This window comes from Myotis yumanensis, unplaced genomic scaffold (assembly GCF_028538775.1).
Source record: "Myotis yumanensis isolate MYYU_CA2020_CCGP unplaced genomic scaffold, mMyoYum1.0.hap1 SCAF_6, whole genome shotgun sequence".
NCBI classification, from domain to species: domain Eukaryota; kingdom Metazoa; phylum Chordata; class Mammalia; order Chiroptera; family Vespertilionidae; genus Myotis; species Myotis yumanensis.
In genome coordinates, this window is record NW_027223757.1 from 76,395,550 (window position 1) to 76,411,543 (window position 15,994).

General features: G+C 43.1%; 1 protein-coding gene across 2 annotated transcripts in view; it reads left to right on the forward strand.

The window, feature by feature from the left end:
* CILK1 (ciliogenesis associated kinase 1) overlaps positions 1 to 14,333 on the forward strand; it is a 32,956-nt gene extending 18,623 nt beyond the window's left edge. For both annotated transcript variants that reach the window (XM_070418411.1, XM_070418412.1), the window contains exons 7-13: positions 1,907 to 2,074; positions 3,110 to 3,430; positions 5,216 to 5,406; positions 5,520 to 5,668; positions 6,524 to 6,652; positions 9,153 to 9,275; positions 10,517 to 14,333. In XM_070418411.1, coding sequence (XP_070274512.1) covers positions 1,907 to 2,074; positions 3,110 to 3,430; positions 5,216 to 5,406; positions 5,520 to 5,668; positions 6,524 to 6,652; positions 9,153 to 9,275; positions 10,517 to 10,671 — 1,236 coding nt within the window. In that variant the 3' untranslated portion in view covers positions 10,672 to 14,333. The remainder of the gene's footprint in view (positions 1 to 1,906; positions 2,075 to 3,109; positions 3,431 to 5,215; positions 5,407 to 5,519; positions 5,669 to 6,523; positions 6,653 to 9,152; positions 9,276 to 10,516) is intronic.
* Positions 14,334 to 15,994: the final 1,661 nt, after the last annotated feature.

Consider the following 15,994-nt stretch of genomic DNA (forward strand, 5'->3'; position numbering starts at 1 on the left):
CTGTTTTTCATTTACCCCCACTGGCTTCTTGCTTTCATTCTCCATTTTTGTCTGTGGTCCCATCATAGTCCCAGAGCCCCAGCCTTGAGGCTGAGTGTCCATTTTACTCTCCCTCTTTCCCTTACTCCCCTTCCCCTCACCTAAGTAGTGGGTCCTTACGTCCTGTTGACTGTCGCTGCACAGCCTCTCACGCGGCTCTCATCCTTGGAGTCCACTGGCCCCATCACAGACCGGGCCGTGCTCGCCCTCCCTGAATGGGGGCATCAATTTTTCTGCCTTCAAGTCTTTTTCCCTCCAGCTAATCTTTCAGTCTGCAGCCAGTTCACCTCCTTAAAGAACAGCTCTGGTACTGGCGTCCCCTCCTAAAAATATTTGCTGGCTCCTATCACCAGCCACCTTAACTGTCATTCTCTGTCCCCCACTTCATACCTGTACCCCCACACCATGCACCCTGGAATCTCCGCACTGTAGTGCTCTGCATATGAGGTCTGCCTGACTAAGAGGTCTCTCCTGTGACCCCATCCGCTGTTTTTCCAAGGCCCCGCAATCTTTCTCCTCACAGTTTCTCCTCTCCTCTCTGCCTTCCACTGTGATCTGTGTTACTAATATAATCATCTGTGTCCCTATCTGTTACCTGGATGTTACACTCATTCAGGGCAAGGATTTATCTTGTGTTTATTTGTGTTTCTTTTTCTGGGCCCTAGCTAGCATCATTGCTGGTACAAATCAGTCTCTCAAAAGAAATTACTAAATCATTTGAATGAATCACTGCTGGCACCATTTCAAGATTTCCAGAGTCTCCTGCCGGAGTCTCCCCTCCTTGGGATAACTGTATCTACCTCTCGTGGCTCTAGTTACTTTTTATTCTGAATTACTGCTTTTAAATAAATATCTTATTTTCTCCTTTGGACAGTAATTTCTGTAAGGGCAGCATTTATATCAGATTATTTTTGGATACCCAACGCTACGCCTATAGCAGGCCCTCAGTAACTATCTAAGTGAACGAATGATATGAGCAATACATAATGCCACTTTGCTTTGTAAAAAAAAGCAATTACACCAGAGTGTGTCTTGTAAAATAGTGGAGTGTTGGAGTTAGAAGGGACCTGAAGATTATTTGTTCGTCCTTTCCCCTCATGCACTTCAGCATTTAGTCATGGGTATGATGGGTGAAAAAGTGGGGGACTTGAGATTGCATGGGACTGCTTTCTTTACCGCTGGACTTTATCAAGATGGGGATATGTAGGTTTTGACAAATTTATTTAACTGGGGACAGGTGTTTTGTCTTATCTCCCCGCCCCCCCCCCCCCCCCCCCCAAAAAAAATCTCACTAGCAGTTTCTAAAACCTCTGTCTCATGGAACACAGTTGGGAAAATACTAATTTGATTCAACCCCCAAATCTCAAGAGAGGCACTCTCTCTCTTTTTTTTTTTTTTTAACATATTCCATTGATCTCTCACAGAGAGGAAGGGAGAGGGATAGAGAGTCAGAAACATCGATGAGAGAGGAACATTGACCAGCTGCCTCCTGCACACCCCCCACACTGGGGATGCGCCCGCAACCAAGGCACATGCCCCTAACTGGAATTGAACCCGGGACCCTTCAGTCCGCAGGCTGACGCTCCATCCACTGAGCCAAACCGGTCAGGGTGAGAGGCACTATTTTGTGTTAAGGTTATACAACAGGTTGGTGGCAAATCCAATGTCTTTTTCTACGCTTTCTCAGACTTCATGTACTTTCTATTCTCCCCGTTAGCATCCTCCTGTGTGTCAGTCATCATGGTGCCACCAGAATGGATATGAATGTGGTCATGACATGACTGCCTTTCCGTTGTAGGCACACATGCCAGGATATGCACTCCTATCACAGAGAGTGGCTGAGCAAGATTTTCTATCTTTCTTTCAGACCGACTGGCCAGAAGGTTACCAACTTTCAAGTGCTATGAACTTCCGCTGGCCCCAGTGTGTACCCAATAACTTAAAGACCCTGATTCCTAATGCTAGCAGCGAAGCAATTCAGCTCCTGAGAGACCTGCTTCAGTGGGATCCCAAGAAACGGCCAACAGCTAGTCAGGTTTTCTTCCACCTTCTTCTGTGGGATGCATTTCTTATGAAGTTCATATCCAACTCTGAATGAGTCCTGTAATCTCATAGGAAGCACTTTATTTGGTATTATGGGTAAAAAAATAGTATAGAATACTACTATTGGTGTATCTATACTAATAAAAGCGTAATATGCTAATTAGACCAAACAACCTTCTGGACGTCCTCCTGGACAAAGCCGTGGTAGCAGAGGCCAAGGCAGAGGCGGTTAGAGGTGATCAGGCAGGCAGAGGAGGGCAGTTAGGGGTGATCAGGCTGGCAGGGGAGGGCAGTTAGGGGCATCAGGCTGGCAGGCAGAGGTGGTTAGGGGCATCAGGCAGTCAGTCAGGCAGGCGAGTGGTTAGGAGCCAGCGGTCCCTGTGGGATTGGGCCTAAACCAGCAGTCGGACATCCCTCGAGAAGTCCCAGATTGGAGAGGGTGCAGGCTGGGCTGAGGGACGCTTCCCTCCTGTACACAAATTTCATGCACTGGGCCTCTAGTTATATATAAGAACTTAAAATAGTTTGAAACTTGTAAAGTTAAAGTAGTCAAGGTTTAAACAACATAGTTGCTATGGAATGAGGAAATGGGCTCAGAAAAGTGAAGTATTTAAGACATATAGGAAATAATAAGTTACAAAGCTAGGAGCTGTATTGAGCCAAAATACTTTTCAGAAGTAGCAAAGGTAATAGCAGTGTAACTGGCTGCTTTAGTAAGATAATTTTAAGTTCATACATTCGATAATACTTTAGATAAGAAAAGTCACAAGGGGTGTTACAGATTCAAGGTGCTGGCAAACATAGGTTTGTGAGTACGAGAAATACAGAGTTTATTCTTTTATATTATTTATTAATTATTGTATTATTTTCCATGCAAACAACTATAAACCTACTTTTGCCCCACCCTGTAGTTGGTTTGGGCTAAGAAATTGCAGTAAACTTGTCAATGGAATGTAGCCCCGTGAGTTGATGGTGCCAACCTGCCCACTAGACTTTTCTCCTGAAGCAGCCATATGTGTCGTTCCAGGCGCTCCGATATCCTTACTTCCAGATTGGGCATCCCCTGGGCAGCACCACACAGAGCCTTCAGGATTCCGGAAAACCACAGAAGGACATCCTGGAAAAGGCAGGCCTGCCGCCTCACATTAAGCCAGTCCCTCCTGCCCAGCCCCCGACCAAGCCACACACGCGAATTTCTTCGAGACAGCATCAAGCCAGCCAGCCCCCTCAGCATCTCATATACCCCTACAAAGCAGAGGCGTCCAGGACAGATCACCCGAGCCATCTGCCGGAGGACAAGCCAAACCCCTTGCTCTTCCCATCCCTCCACGCCAAGAATCCTCCAGCGGTAAGCGGCGAAATTCACTAGTGCGCCTCCTGTTCCTCTTCTACTAGTACCTCACTTACTGCATGACCTGTTTTCCTTTTCAGCATATAGAGTGTAACTGTGATAAACGTATCTTTGTAATATCATGGACTTGTGAAAAGAGCTTTGGCCTTGGCGTTAAAGGGCTCAGTTCAATGGCCCTGTGCACATGACCCCACCTCTCTGCTCCTCACTTCCTCTCTGTAAAATAGAGATAATAACACCTGCCTGAAAGAATTCTTTCGAGCACGAAATGAGTTAATACTTGAAAGAATTTAAACGAATACCTGGCACCTGGGAGGAACTTAATAAATGTTAGTCATTGATGCTGATCCCTGTGGATTCAGTTTCCTCATCTGTAACAGAAAATCATTACATCTGTCTTGCCCACTAGACAGGGCTGTTCATGAGGATCAAAGTTCCTGATGCTTGTGCAGATGTTTTTTGTTTTGTTTTGTTTTTTTAAATATGTTTTTATTGATTTCAGAGAGGAAGGGAGAAGGAGAGAGAGATAAAAACATCAATGATGAGAGAGAACCATTGATCAGCTGCCTCCTGCATGCCCCACACTGGGGACTGAGCCCAAAACCCGGGCATGTGCCCTGATCGGGAATTGAACCATGACCTCCTGGTTTATAAGTCAACACTAAGCCACTGAGCCACACTGGCCAGGCTGTGCAGATGTTTTGAAAGTCACCAAGTGCCATACGAATATTTGTAGGTTGTTATTCCTATGAATCCCATCAATGGCTCATATGCTGGGCTGTTAATTGAGCCCAGATCTTTCTTCTCCTCTTGGGCTGGGGTTCAAAAGGAATCAACGGGTGTTAGATTTAATCAAATGATAACCTGGCCAAGGGAGTCTAGTTGCCAGTAGCTTTTTAATGCTGTCTGAGAGTCTGATTTCCTAACATCTTTATGCAAAAGTAACACTTTTTCTGTCAACTAGTATTCCTTCACTGAGCGCTGGCTCCCAGGCAGCACAATGTACGATAGTGCGTGAGGTTACAGGGTGGCGTCTCTAGACTGTTTGTTTTACCCCAGCCCAGGACTTGAAGGCAGCGGTAGTTAGAAATTTCCTATTATAACTAATTCAGTAGTTAAATCATGTCCAAGTCTATCAAGAAGGCAAAGAAGGCATTATTTGTATTGTTTTCCGTAAGAGGATGGGATGACTGACACTATATTCTTTACATCTTTATTTATAACACTATAAATCACGTTAACTATTTGAGATGAGGCCTGAATGAGAACCAGCCATCTTCCTAGTATGGGAGAAGTCCCTTAAATTTCTTTTTAAAAATCCTTTTCATATACGATGAGTGTCTCCATAGGATGAACATTGATGTACTCTGTGCAGGGTAGGCAAGAGACAAGGGTCTGTGTATGCGCTGCCCCTGTTGCCCTTTCAGATGAGCAGTGCATATTAGGGAACTAGAGGCCGATGCATGAAATTCGTGCCAGAGTAGGCCTTCCTTCCCCCAGCTGCCGGCACCGGCCTCCCTCTGGCACCTGGGACCCAGGCTTCCCTCTGGCTGCCAGCAGGCACCCGGGACCCAGGCTTCCCAGAAAGTCATCCGGAAGGACGTCCAGAACAACGTCCGGAACAACATCCGGTCTAATTAGCATACTACGCTTTTATTATTATAGATGCTATGCCCCAGGATCCTCCTTTTTTATGACCAAGAAAGTTCCGAATGGGGAATACCCATGGGTGAGCTCCATTAATGCCAAGTATTGCTTTCCCCCCTCTCCTTGTGAACACAGAAAATCCTCGCTGGGCTGGAGCACAAAAACGGTGAGATCAAGCCAAAGAGTAGGAGAAGGTGGGGTCTTGTTTCCAGGTCGACAAAGGATTCCGATGACTGGGCTGACTTGGATGACTTGGATTTCAGTCCCTCCCTCACCAGGATTGACCTGAAAAACAAGAAGAGGCAGAGCGACGAGACTCTCTGCAGGCAAGTGTTCGCTTCTGTCTGTAAAGGACTGGATCTGGGATTTGCGAGGGACCCTTACCCATCTGACGATGCTTTCTCTCGAGCGTGACCTGAGCCATGCTCTCTCATTTCAGATTTGAGAGTGTTTTGGACCTGAAGCCCTCTGAGCCCATGGGGACAGGAAACAGCGCCCCCACCCAGACTTCGTATCAGAGGCGAGACACGCCGACCCTGAGATCCTCGGCCAAGCAGCACTACTTGAAGCACTCCCGATACTTGCCGGGTAATAGAAACAGCTCCCTTTTTCTCTGACCGTTGAAAAGAAACCATTTCCCTGGAATCCCATGTTCACAGAGATTCTGTTTGGAAGGCACTTGGGGCTTCTCTCCAGAACTGGTGGGAACATCATAAAAATAGTTGCTGGAGCCCAGGCCTCATATTTTTAGTTTTTATAGTTGCCTAAGATAAGAAATTTAGTAGCAGATACTGGGTCCAGCCCCCAGGGAGGGAGGAACTGGTAAGAGCCAGGCAGCCATGCCTGAGGTCTCTTCCTTCTCCACCCCCCCACCCCAGAAATCTGCAGTGCCTGACACAAGTGGGGATGCAGGCATCTAGAGGGAAAGTGGTTTGGCTTGAGGTTAAGGTCAAGGCAGCCTTGGACATTAGGGAGTCGGTGAGGGTTGTTGGTACAGACTGGAGCCATCAGCATGGGATGACGAAGTGGTGTAGGTCAGGTGAGAAGGTGGAATCTTGGGGGACAGAGGCAGAAAGAGGAGGGAAGGGATGCAGAGGTTGGGACTTTGGAGCGGGGTGGAGAGGAACTTAGATGACAGAAAGGCGGTGGCCTGCGAAGGGGACACGTACGAATGTCCAGGAGCACTAAAGCCCAGGACAGCACCAGAGGGCGTCAAAACATAGGACACGGGACAGAGGCTGTTGGTAACAGAAGTTTCAGACACCCCTGTCAGGCCACGTACCAGAGAGGCAACATACTAAACCCAAAGACAGCATCTTTCCTTTTCACAGTCCATTTTTGCTTAGATTCTTGAGCCATAGAAACTTTTAGACAAATTGGGTTCTGCATTAATTTTATCTCTGAAGTCTGGTGCATATTTTGAAAACATTTCTTCCCTGTTAGGAATAAACATAAGGAATGGCATCCTCCCGACTCCGGGCAAGGACTTTATTCCATCTAACCCGTGGTCTAGTTCTGGTTTGTCAGGAAAGTCTTCAGGGACGGTGTCAGTAATCAGCAAGATAAATTCAGGTGAGTAATAATTATTAACTCCCAAATGGCCAGAAGCAGATTCTCTGGCTGTGGCAGAGTGGGAACGGAGACGAGGATACCAATTGTGGAACCACGAGGGCCTTTCTGCTATGCAAACCCCGGGCCTCTCTTCCTGGCCTATGCTCCTGTCTCAGCAGCAGGCCCTGGGGACCCAGCCCGCTCACGGGTCTACCTCCAGGAGTATCTGGCGAGAAAAGCATAGTCGCTCTTGGCTCCTGGGGGGAAAAAACAAACACAAAAAACTGGACAGAGTCTGACCCTCTATGGTGCACGACCTCAGAAGTCAGATCCAGCTTGTCCCCTCTGCTTGATTACCCAGCCCCTGCCAGGCCAGCAAGATTTCCGGTCAGAGGATAGTTTGGGAGGCCCTCCCATTCTTCGTAAATAAGTAAATGACGTTTCCTGAGCTGTGCAGGCTGACTAACCCTGTTCCCAGCCGGCCAGTTCCCCACATGGCCGTCCCTCACACTGCAGCCCTGCTCTGTGCTGCTCCCCCTCCTCATTCCAAGTAAACATCTGGGCTGCGCTTCTCCTGCCTTTATCCATTCCATGTGCATTTATTTCAAGGAATACAAAAAAGAAGAAGAAAATAATATAGCAACACCCACATACCCGCTGCGAGCTTACAAAGTCAAACTTGGCCAACAGACCCTAAGGCCATGTCTAGGCCTTTCCCTCCCTCTCCCTCTGTCTCTCTCTCACCCAACTCCCCCCCCGATTCAGGTATTTATTATTTCTATGCTTTTTAAAATATAAATACATGAAACACATAGTATGGTTTTGCATGTTTTAAAATGTATATGCCTATAATCCTGGATCTCCACTTCACTCATTTTAATAATTATATTATGTATGTAGCAATTACACATATATAGAATGTATGTCATATCATATATCATATTACATATATAATATATATAACCATACAATACCATCATTTGTTACTTCTACTAGACCATATTTATTTATCCCTTCTCTTCTTGATGAACATGTAAGTTGTTGATGGTTTTTGCTATTAGAAAGCGTGCTGAAATGGGCCTTGCTGAGCACCTGTGTGGGGTTTCTCTGGATGTGATATAAAAATGCTAGGTTGAAGGGTGTGCTCATCTTCGACTTTGCAGATATTGCCAGGTGGCTCTCCAGCAGGGTGTGGGAGTTGTGCTGCATCCTTGATGCCTCTTGGTACTGTCGAGACTAAAATTTGAGCTAATGTGATGGGTGTGAAATAGCATTTTTTGTGGCTTAAACTTGCATGTCCTGTTCACTAATGAGGTTGAGCATCTTGTGATTATTGACTACATTTTTTCCCTTTTGTGACTTTATCTGTTCAAGTTCTCCTCTCCTTTTTCTTCATAACGGTCTATTCACCAAAAATGCAAAATCTGGTCCAGCTGACCAACACAGCTCCTCAGACACAGGCATTCCAACCATGGTTCCTGCTCTGCTCTGAGCGATGGCCAAGGATGCTCTGTGTTGGGGAGACATAGAGCAGTTCTACTACTCAGTAACTCTTTTCTTAATGGCTAGAACTTCCATTGTATAATGGCCATAATAACATTCTTCATCGTTCCATGTGTAGCTTTACGCCTTCATAATAAGGCTTATAGATATTCATTCCCCCATCCAAGGCAAGTGGAATGCCTTGCTATATGTAAGGCATTCATTCCACTAACATCCTAGAATACTAAGATGAGTAGCTATAGTTCTGGTCCTTAAAGCACTCTCAAGATGGAAATGGCATTATAAGTGAATGTATTTTACTCCGTATCTTAATAATGGTTAATTGTTCTGATTACAGAGAAGAATACTTATATAGAATTACTTATAATCTATAATAATAAAAGTGTAATATGCTAATTAGACTGGATGTCCTTCCGAACAAAGCTGGGGCTGTAAGGGAAGCCTGGGCCCCGGGTACCTGCCTGTGGCTAGAGGGAAGCCGGGGTCCCAGGTGCCAGAGAGAAGCTAGTGCTGGCAGCTGGGGGAAAAGAAGGCCTACTCTTGCACGAATTTCGTGCATTGGGCCTCTAGTAGCTAAATAATTAACATAACCCTTGTGTTGATGAATAAGAGAGTGGTTGAATGTATTATGGTTTAGCCATATTCTGGAATTTGCATATACTGATATGCAATGATCATTGTTCTATATTATTATGAAGTGGAAAAAGCATGTTTCAGAACAGGCTAAACTGATTATACCAAAAGAAAGAAAATTCCAAATTTCCCTTTTCTCCTACAAACCAACCACCCTCCATTTGGGTGTGGGCTACAGGAGCAGCACTTCCCCCATCCCCCCCATGCACCCCCATCTTTCTGACAGTGTGGTGTGCTGGAATGCTCTGATCAGAATATGTTTTTATCATAATTCTTCCCCCTCCAAAAATAAAAACCTAATTCTTTATTTTTCTGTACTACTGTCCTTTAACCCTGTCATGTACACGTGACTTTGTAGTAATGAACTTTTGTTTTTGCAAATCAGTTGGCTCTGGCTCTACAAGTTCTAGTGGACTGACTGGAAACTATATCCCTTCCTTTCTGAAAAAAGAAGTTGGTTCTGCTGTGCAGAGGGTACACTTGGCACCTATTCCAGACCCTTCCCCTGGTAAGTTCCATTGTGGATTATTCATGAATTGATTCAACAAATAGTTATTGAACAAGGGCTTTGTCGTTGCAGACATGGATCGGCATGTTGTAGGTCTAGGATCCCCAAGTAAAGGAGACAGACAGAACTCCCTGTCCTTGTGGACTTATACTCTATAGACAATAAGAGGACCAGATAAGATGCTTATAAGTGTTGAGGAGAAAATAGAGCAGGCAGGAAGTAGAGAATGAGGGAGTTGGAGGGTGGGGTGCAGATTGCAATTTTAGGTAACCAAAGAAAACCTCATTGCGAAGGAGACGAGTGAGCAAGCGGGCAATATAGTTGAGACTGTTCCAGACATGGGATTCTGAGGTGTGTGGGCTTTTTAAAAAATATATATGTTTTTATTGATTTCAGAGAGGAAAAGAGAGAGAGAGAGAAACATCAGTGATGAGAGAGAGTCACTGATTGGCTGCCTCCTGCAAGTCCCACACTGAAGATCTAGCCTGCACCTGGGCATGTGCCCTGACCGGGAATCGAACTGTGACCTTCTTGTTCATAGGTTGACGCTCAAACACTGAGCCACGCTGGTTTGGCACAGGTGTGTGGGCTTTGAGACAGGACAGGCCTGGCATATTCAGCGAATAGCAGGGAGACACTACAGGGGTGGCATGAGTGAGAGGAGGGGAGTAGGAAGAGGAGAGGGGGTCAGAGAGATGAGAAGACACCCCATGATATGAGGCCCTGCAGCTACCATGTGCATTTTGTCATTGACTCTGAGCGACATGGGAGCCGCTGGAAGGTTCTGTGCAGGGGAGTGAGGTGATTTGACATGCATCTTCCACGCTCACTCAAGAGCTGTCTGTCACTAGACTGAAAGGGGAGAGCAAGATTGGAGGCAGCAACACTGATTGGCAGGCTAATTATCCAGGCAGGAGATGGTGCTGGCCTGAGGTGGGGTGCTAGTGGTTGGGTTGGGCCAGATTCTGGGTATATTTGGAAAGTAGAGCCAGTAGGATTTGCTGACAAATTACAAGTGGAATTTGAGAACAAGAGAGGAGTCAGGATTGACATCTGTATTTTTGGCCTGACACTATAGAATTAGGTGGTCTTTAACGGAGAGAGGGAAGACTATGAGCAGGAGGCAAAGTGCTCCTCTTGAAGTCTCCTGTTCTCATATTTTTTGTTACTGAGATGCATTTATCTGCACCTGTTTGCATGGGTCCCCTACCAATCAGGCTCACCTGTCTCTTTCACTGCAGGTTATTCTTCCTTGAAGGCTGTGAGACCTCATCCTGGACGGCCTTTCTTCCACACCCAGCCTAGGAGCACTCCTGGGCTGATCCCTCGGCCTCCAGCTGCCCAGCCAGTGCACGGCCGGACCGACTGGGCTTCCAAGTATGCCCCTCGGCGATGACAGTCGGGATCCCTTCCCTGGGGGAAAGCAGGACCGTGTCCCTCCGCCAACTGGCGTTCTCCCTGCAAGAAACTTTCGGATGGTGTAAAAGCAAACACACACTTTATAGTTGTTCTTCTGAACTAAGACATTTCAATATTCTTTTTTAAAGTTTTTTTCTTAAATATTGATTTGTACAAAATTATTTTATTCTAATACTGGGTCCCATTATTTTCTTAAACAGCAGCATTTTGTACATATGGATTATGTTTTAGTGTTTTATACAGTCAACTTTGTAACAAACTTTTTAAAGATTAATTGATTTTCTTTTGGGGTTCCAGATAATATTTTATACAGATTTTTAAAAATGTAATAATATTGATGCAGTATTGCAACAGGGGTGCAATCTAAAGCTACATGACAGAGGGTTATTTACTCAACGCGTGCGGATATTTGTGAAGTGGTTAAATTTTAAATGTGGCACATGGGGTACCTCAGGCTTCCTTGGACTGACTTCAGCACTAGAAAAATGTTCTTTTCAATGTCACGTTATTGGTTTGATCTTTTGAGACCGCTGTGCCGTTCTGAAAGTACTGTTATGTAATTAATTCATTTGGATTGGTATTTGTTCCCCAGCTGAAAGAACTCTAAGTAAATATTTTTTGAAATTTTTATAACACCCTTTATTGTGGTTGGAGATAGCCAAATGAATCCAGGCTTTATCATGCTATGCCATTCCATTCTATTTCTTCCATTTTAAAAATCAAATTGTATCAGTACCACAAAAGGGAAGCTTTTCTTAGCCACAAGATTCTAAACATAAAGGTGAATACAGTCAATTAAACTGATATCCCTGCCAAGATGCACGACCAAAAAGCTAAGTTTTGACACAGCAGATTTTTTATGAAAATACCTGATAGGATTTTGCATTCAGCTCAGTTCTCCAGGCCTGGCTGGGAACACACTACAAATAATCTCCTCTCCTAGCCGAAATCTCAGGGCACCTTGGGAAGCAGAAAAGATTGGTGGCAGAGGAAGCCACAGTTACCATGACACTAGTGTCATAGTGTGCCACATTTGAACTTTGACCTCTTAACCCTTGTGTAGTTTCTTCCAACAGTGAGAACTCTATTGGTTGGCAGTGGCTGTTCCACTGAGAGGAATGTTTACAGCAATTTTGAAAATGACAAAGCTAGTTTGGAGACAGAAAAAGACAAGAGGTCCACTCTTATCCATCTCTGTAGGACACATTTGCCTCCACTCATGGTTGCCTGACAGGCAAGAGGGAAGGGCACCTCCAGAGAATGTATTATAATCTCAATAGTGTATAGACTCATTCTCCCAGGGCTCAAGTGCTCTCATGTGGTTCCAGGTTCCAGGATATAGCAAGCTGAACCATAGGAAAGTGTCATTTTTGTAGGTTAAAATGAAGATTGCCACTTCGATATGGTTCAGCCTAGTAAGTTGGGAAATTACCACTTCAGTGTGTTAATAATACGTTGCAGCCTGACCTGAACCAATTACACCGTGGCTCCCAAAAAGCGCTAACCTAAAGTCGGGAGTCATTTCTGCTTTGGAGAATCTGGCTCAAAAACATACTTGACCAAGCGCTATGATCCTAGGGCTGGGAGAAAAGCACATAATGGATGTGGACTTAATAGGTAATATTTTCCTGTTAACAAACTGGCGGCAGAGCTTCAGAAAATAAATATGTATGTGTAAGCACAACTTGAACCTGAATTCATTTCTGTATTATATTCTCAACTCATTCTCGAAAGCAACAGAAAATGTGTTTTCAGAGACAAGTCCTTTACTGAGGTTAATATTTATTTCCCTTTCTGTATTATGTATACAGAGTAAGTTAATCTGTAACCTTCCTCAGCTTGCTGGAAAGCTGGGTTTAAATTGTAAATACCCTGTAGAAAGCAAATGGATTGTGAATACCATATTCTTGAAATTCTAGCTTATGCTAAGGTCATTACATTTTTTTTTTTTAGTTACCTGGTTAATACACATTATAAAGTGGTTTTTCTAATATTTTTCTAGGGCCCTAGCTGGTTTGGCTCAGTGGATAGACCCTTGGAGTGAAGGGTCCTGGGTTCAATTTCTATCAAGGGCATGTACCTCGGTTACAGGCTCAATCCCCCATGTGGGAGGCAACCAATTGTTGTGTGTCTCTCTCTGTCTCTCCCCTTCCACTCTCTCAAAAACTCAATAGAAAAATATCCTCAGGTGAGGATTAACAAAAATTTTAAAAAATAATATTTTTGTAGGGTCCAAATTCAGAAAAATATTTCACTTTTCTTCCTCTTCCTCTTTCCTTTATTTATCTGAAAACAACTTCCTTTGGGAAGCTAAACACGTTTATTCATATGAAAGTCAAGAAACATGTTCAGTTGAGACAACTAGAAAACTGGAAAAAACTGTAAATTCTAAAGAACTAGCAAAATCCTATAAAGTACTCCCCCTTGCCCTGAAATGGGTAAAGGACAAATTGTGTATACAAGCTGTTTACTATAGAAGGAAATAGTGACCTTTTTTTTTTTTTAGTGAAAAAAAAAATATGCTACCTGTGCATGTATTTTTCACTTACTATTGAATTATAAAGCGTACTGCAAGACACCAAGAGGAACGACGAGTGTAACTGTACCCTCCATTACTATACCTCGTTTCCAGTCAGAAAGCTTCCCAGGACGTCGGGCAACGGTACAGGGATGGCTCTCCCTTTGGGCCCAAAGGTTCAGTGACAGGTGTACCCAGGGGTCCACATGTGAACTGCACAGGCACAAAAGTTACCTGGTGTGATTGTTCATTTCACAATAAAATCTCATTCATTGCTAAGCCCTCACCCAGCTCATGTATGATAGGGTTTAAATAGGAAGAAAACAGATTTTCAAACAAGTTTTAAGACACATTTCACCCAAAGGACTAACTAACATCTATATCATCTTCTGGGATTCTCAAAGACTGAGTACAATCAAGGCAACACATGTAAAAACCAACAATTCTTGTTTGTCAAGAATTGTCAAGATTTTGTCAAGAACTTTTATTTTCCAGTACAAATCTGCTGGAGTTTATGGGCACTGTATTTCCTCATGAAGTAGCATTTCCCTTCCATCAAGCCATTGGTTTGTGCCATTTAGGAGAGAAAAAGAAAGTAGGCTATATGTTTCAGCTCAGTGTATGACCAAAAGCAATATATGTGACATACTAATTATATATCATTTAAAGCATACTGTAGCAACTTGTTTGTTTAATATATGTGGTTAATTTTTAGAATTATTTTTACACTTTTCAACCAAAGTACTGTATTTTGTATAATTTATTGGTGAGGACCTTCTCACAGAAACCATTAAGAAGACAGACTGGAGGCAAATATCACATTCATCTGTATTATTGGTTTCTTATAGACACTGTGCTAATGTGAATTTAAAATGACCTGAATAAGTAAATAGTCTTCTGATCTCAAATATCTGGGCAGTGGTAGAAATTTTAATCACCTGATTTGATTACAAGGGAGTAACTAAGAATATATTTATTTATAAAGCAAATATTCATAATGATAGAGGACAGAAAACCACTTATGTAAGTCCCTCTGAAATAAAATGTTGCTTTTTGAATAATTCATCCTAAGGTGTTTTAAAATGTTAATTTTACATTTATAAAATTCTGCTCCAAATAAAGTTATGGTTTAAGAAAAATTGATTTGAGTGTTCTGTTTTTGTTTTCATGTTCTTTCATCAAAAGATAACATTAGTATATTTTATAACTTTTTCTTAATACTTGTACATTGGAAGTATATACTTAGAGCAGCAGTATGAAGAGCTATCCTGCAATGTGGAAGGTTTTATGTTTGTTTTTAATCTAGCTTTTAGTAAGTTAGATGACTACAGATATTAAAAACAAGCACAGGCCAAAACTTCTTGTTTCTGATTTCATGGTGGTTAATATCTACCTTGTATGTTTTTAGCTTTCACAGTGCACTCATGTGTACAATATAAACCTCCAAAAGAAAATCCACAGGAAATTCATTTCCCAAACATTCTTTGAATCCGCAACGGAATTTTGTAGGAATGTGATTTACCTACCGATCAGACTTGAATTGGTGAATCCCTAAACATGCCCCTCATGATCAGAACACCCCCGACTGACTGTGTAATCGTCAGCATTTGTCTAACCTCTTGGCAAGGGAGCTCCTTCAGAAGCCCTGCAGATTCTAGCTCTCAGCCATCCTTCCTCTGCAAAAACCTGCTGTAGGATTCGGTCTGACTCTAGCCATCTATAACTATGGCTGAATTTAAGCCAATTGTTTCCCTCTTCATGGAGAGTTTACATATCAAGCTTCTCCTAAACTATGATTTAAAGCTCCTGATTTTTATTAAGGCAATTTTACATGCTACTGAGTAGGTGGTTGAAGGTTTAAAGACAATTTCCCAGAGCCTCTGAAAATGTATCAGGTTGGTAGGTGGACACCATGAATAAAACAGGGTGACTCAATCTCCAAGAAGAAAATGATTTCAGGAGCTTCCAAAGAAGAAAATGCCCTAAGGGTGCCTGTCGTAGAATGGCAGAATTACTTTAACACGACTTTTTTTTTTCCTGCCCTCCCGCCACCCCCCTTGCCGCCCCAATAGGACTTTTTATTTCTCCACAAGGCTGTGCAATTAATAGAGTCCAATGATACTGCCTTAGTTTCTCTTTCAGGTAAACAAGATTGCTAGGATGATGTGACCCTATTTTATTAGGTTGGAATATGAACTTCTCATTTTTGTAGGTTAGAAAAAAAAGTAGTAAAGTATCAGCAATGTGATATGGTTCAACCAATTAGATATAAGGGAATGAAGATAAATGAGATTTTAAAAAAGATAAAATAATCCTTGTGCTATCTAGTTCAATTAAAGTGAATCCTTGTAGAAAGGTGGGTTAGAGAAAATGAGTCAAGAATGGTCACTTGGAGGGGGTACAGGTGGGGGATGGAAGATATCTGTAATACTATCAACAATAAAAATGTGTATTTTTTAAAAAAATGATCACTTTCAGCAGGGCTGGAAAATGGGGCTTCCTACCTATGTTTGAGTGATAATCTGTGTTAGGTCAGAATTAGAAAGATGAAATTGAACATACTTATATCTGAAAGTGACTTTTCTGACTCTTAGGCTGCCAGCTATTCTTGATTTGCTTTATTTCTTGTTTTACGTGCTTTCTCTAGATAAGCTCACCCTTTTGCTGCCAGTTTGATCCATGCCAGTCCTCCCTTCTCAGTCATCACTGGCCTATACAATTGTCTAGTGGACATTACCAATTGGATGGCTCATAGGAATGAAAGTCAAATCTGCTCATTGTT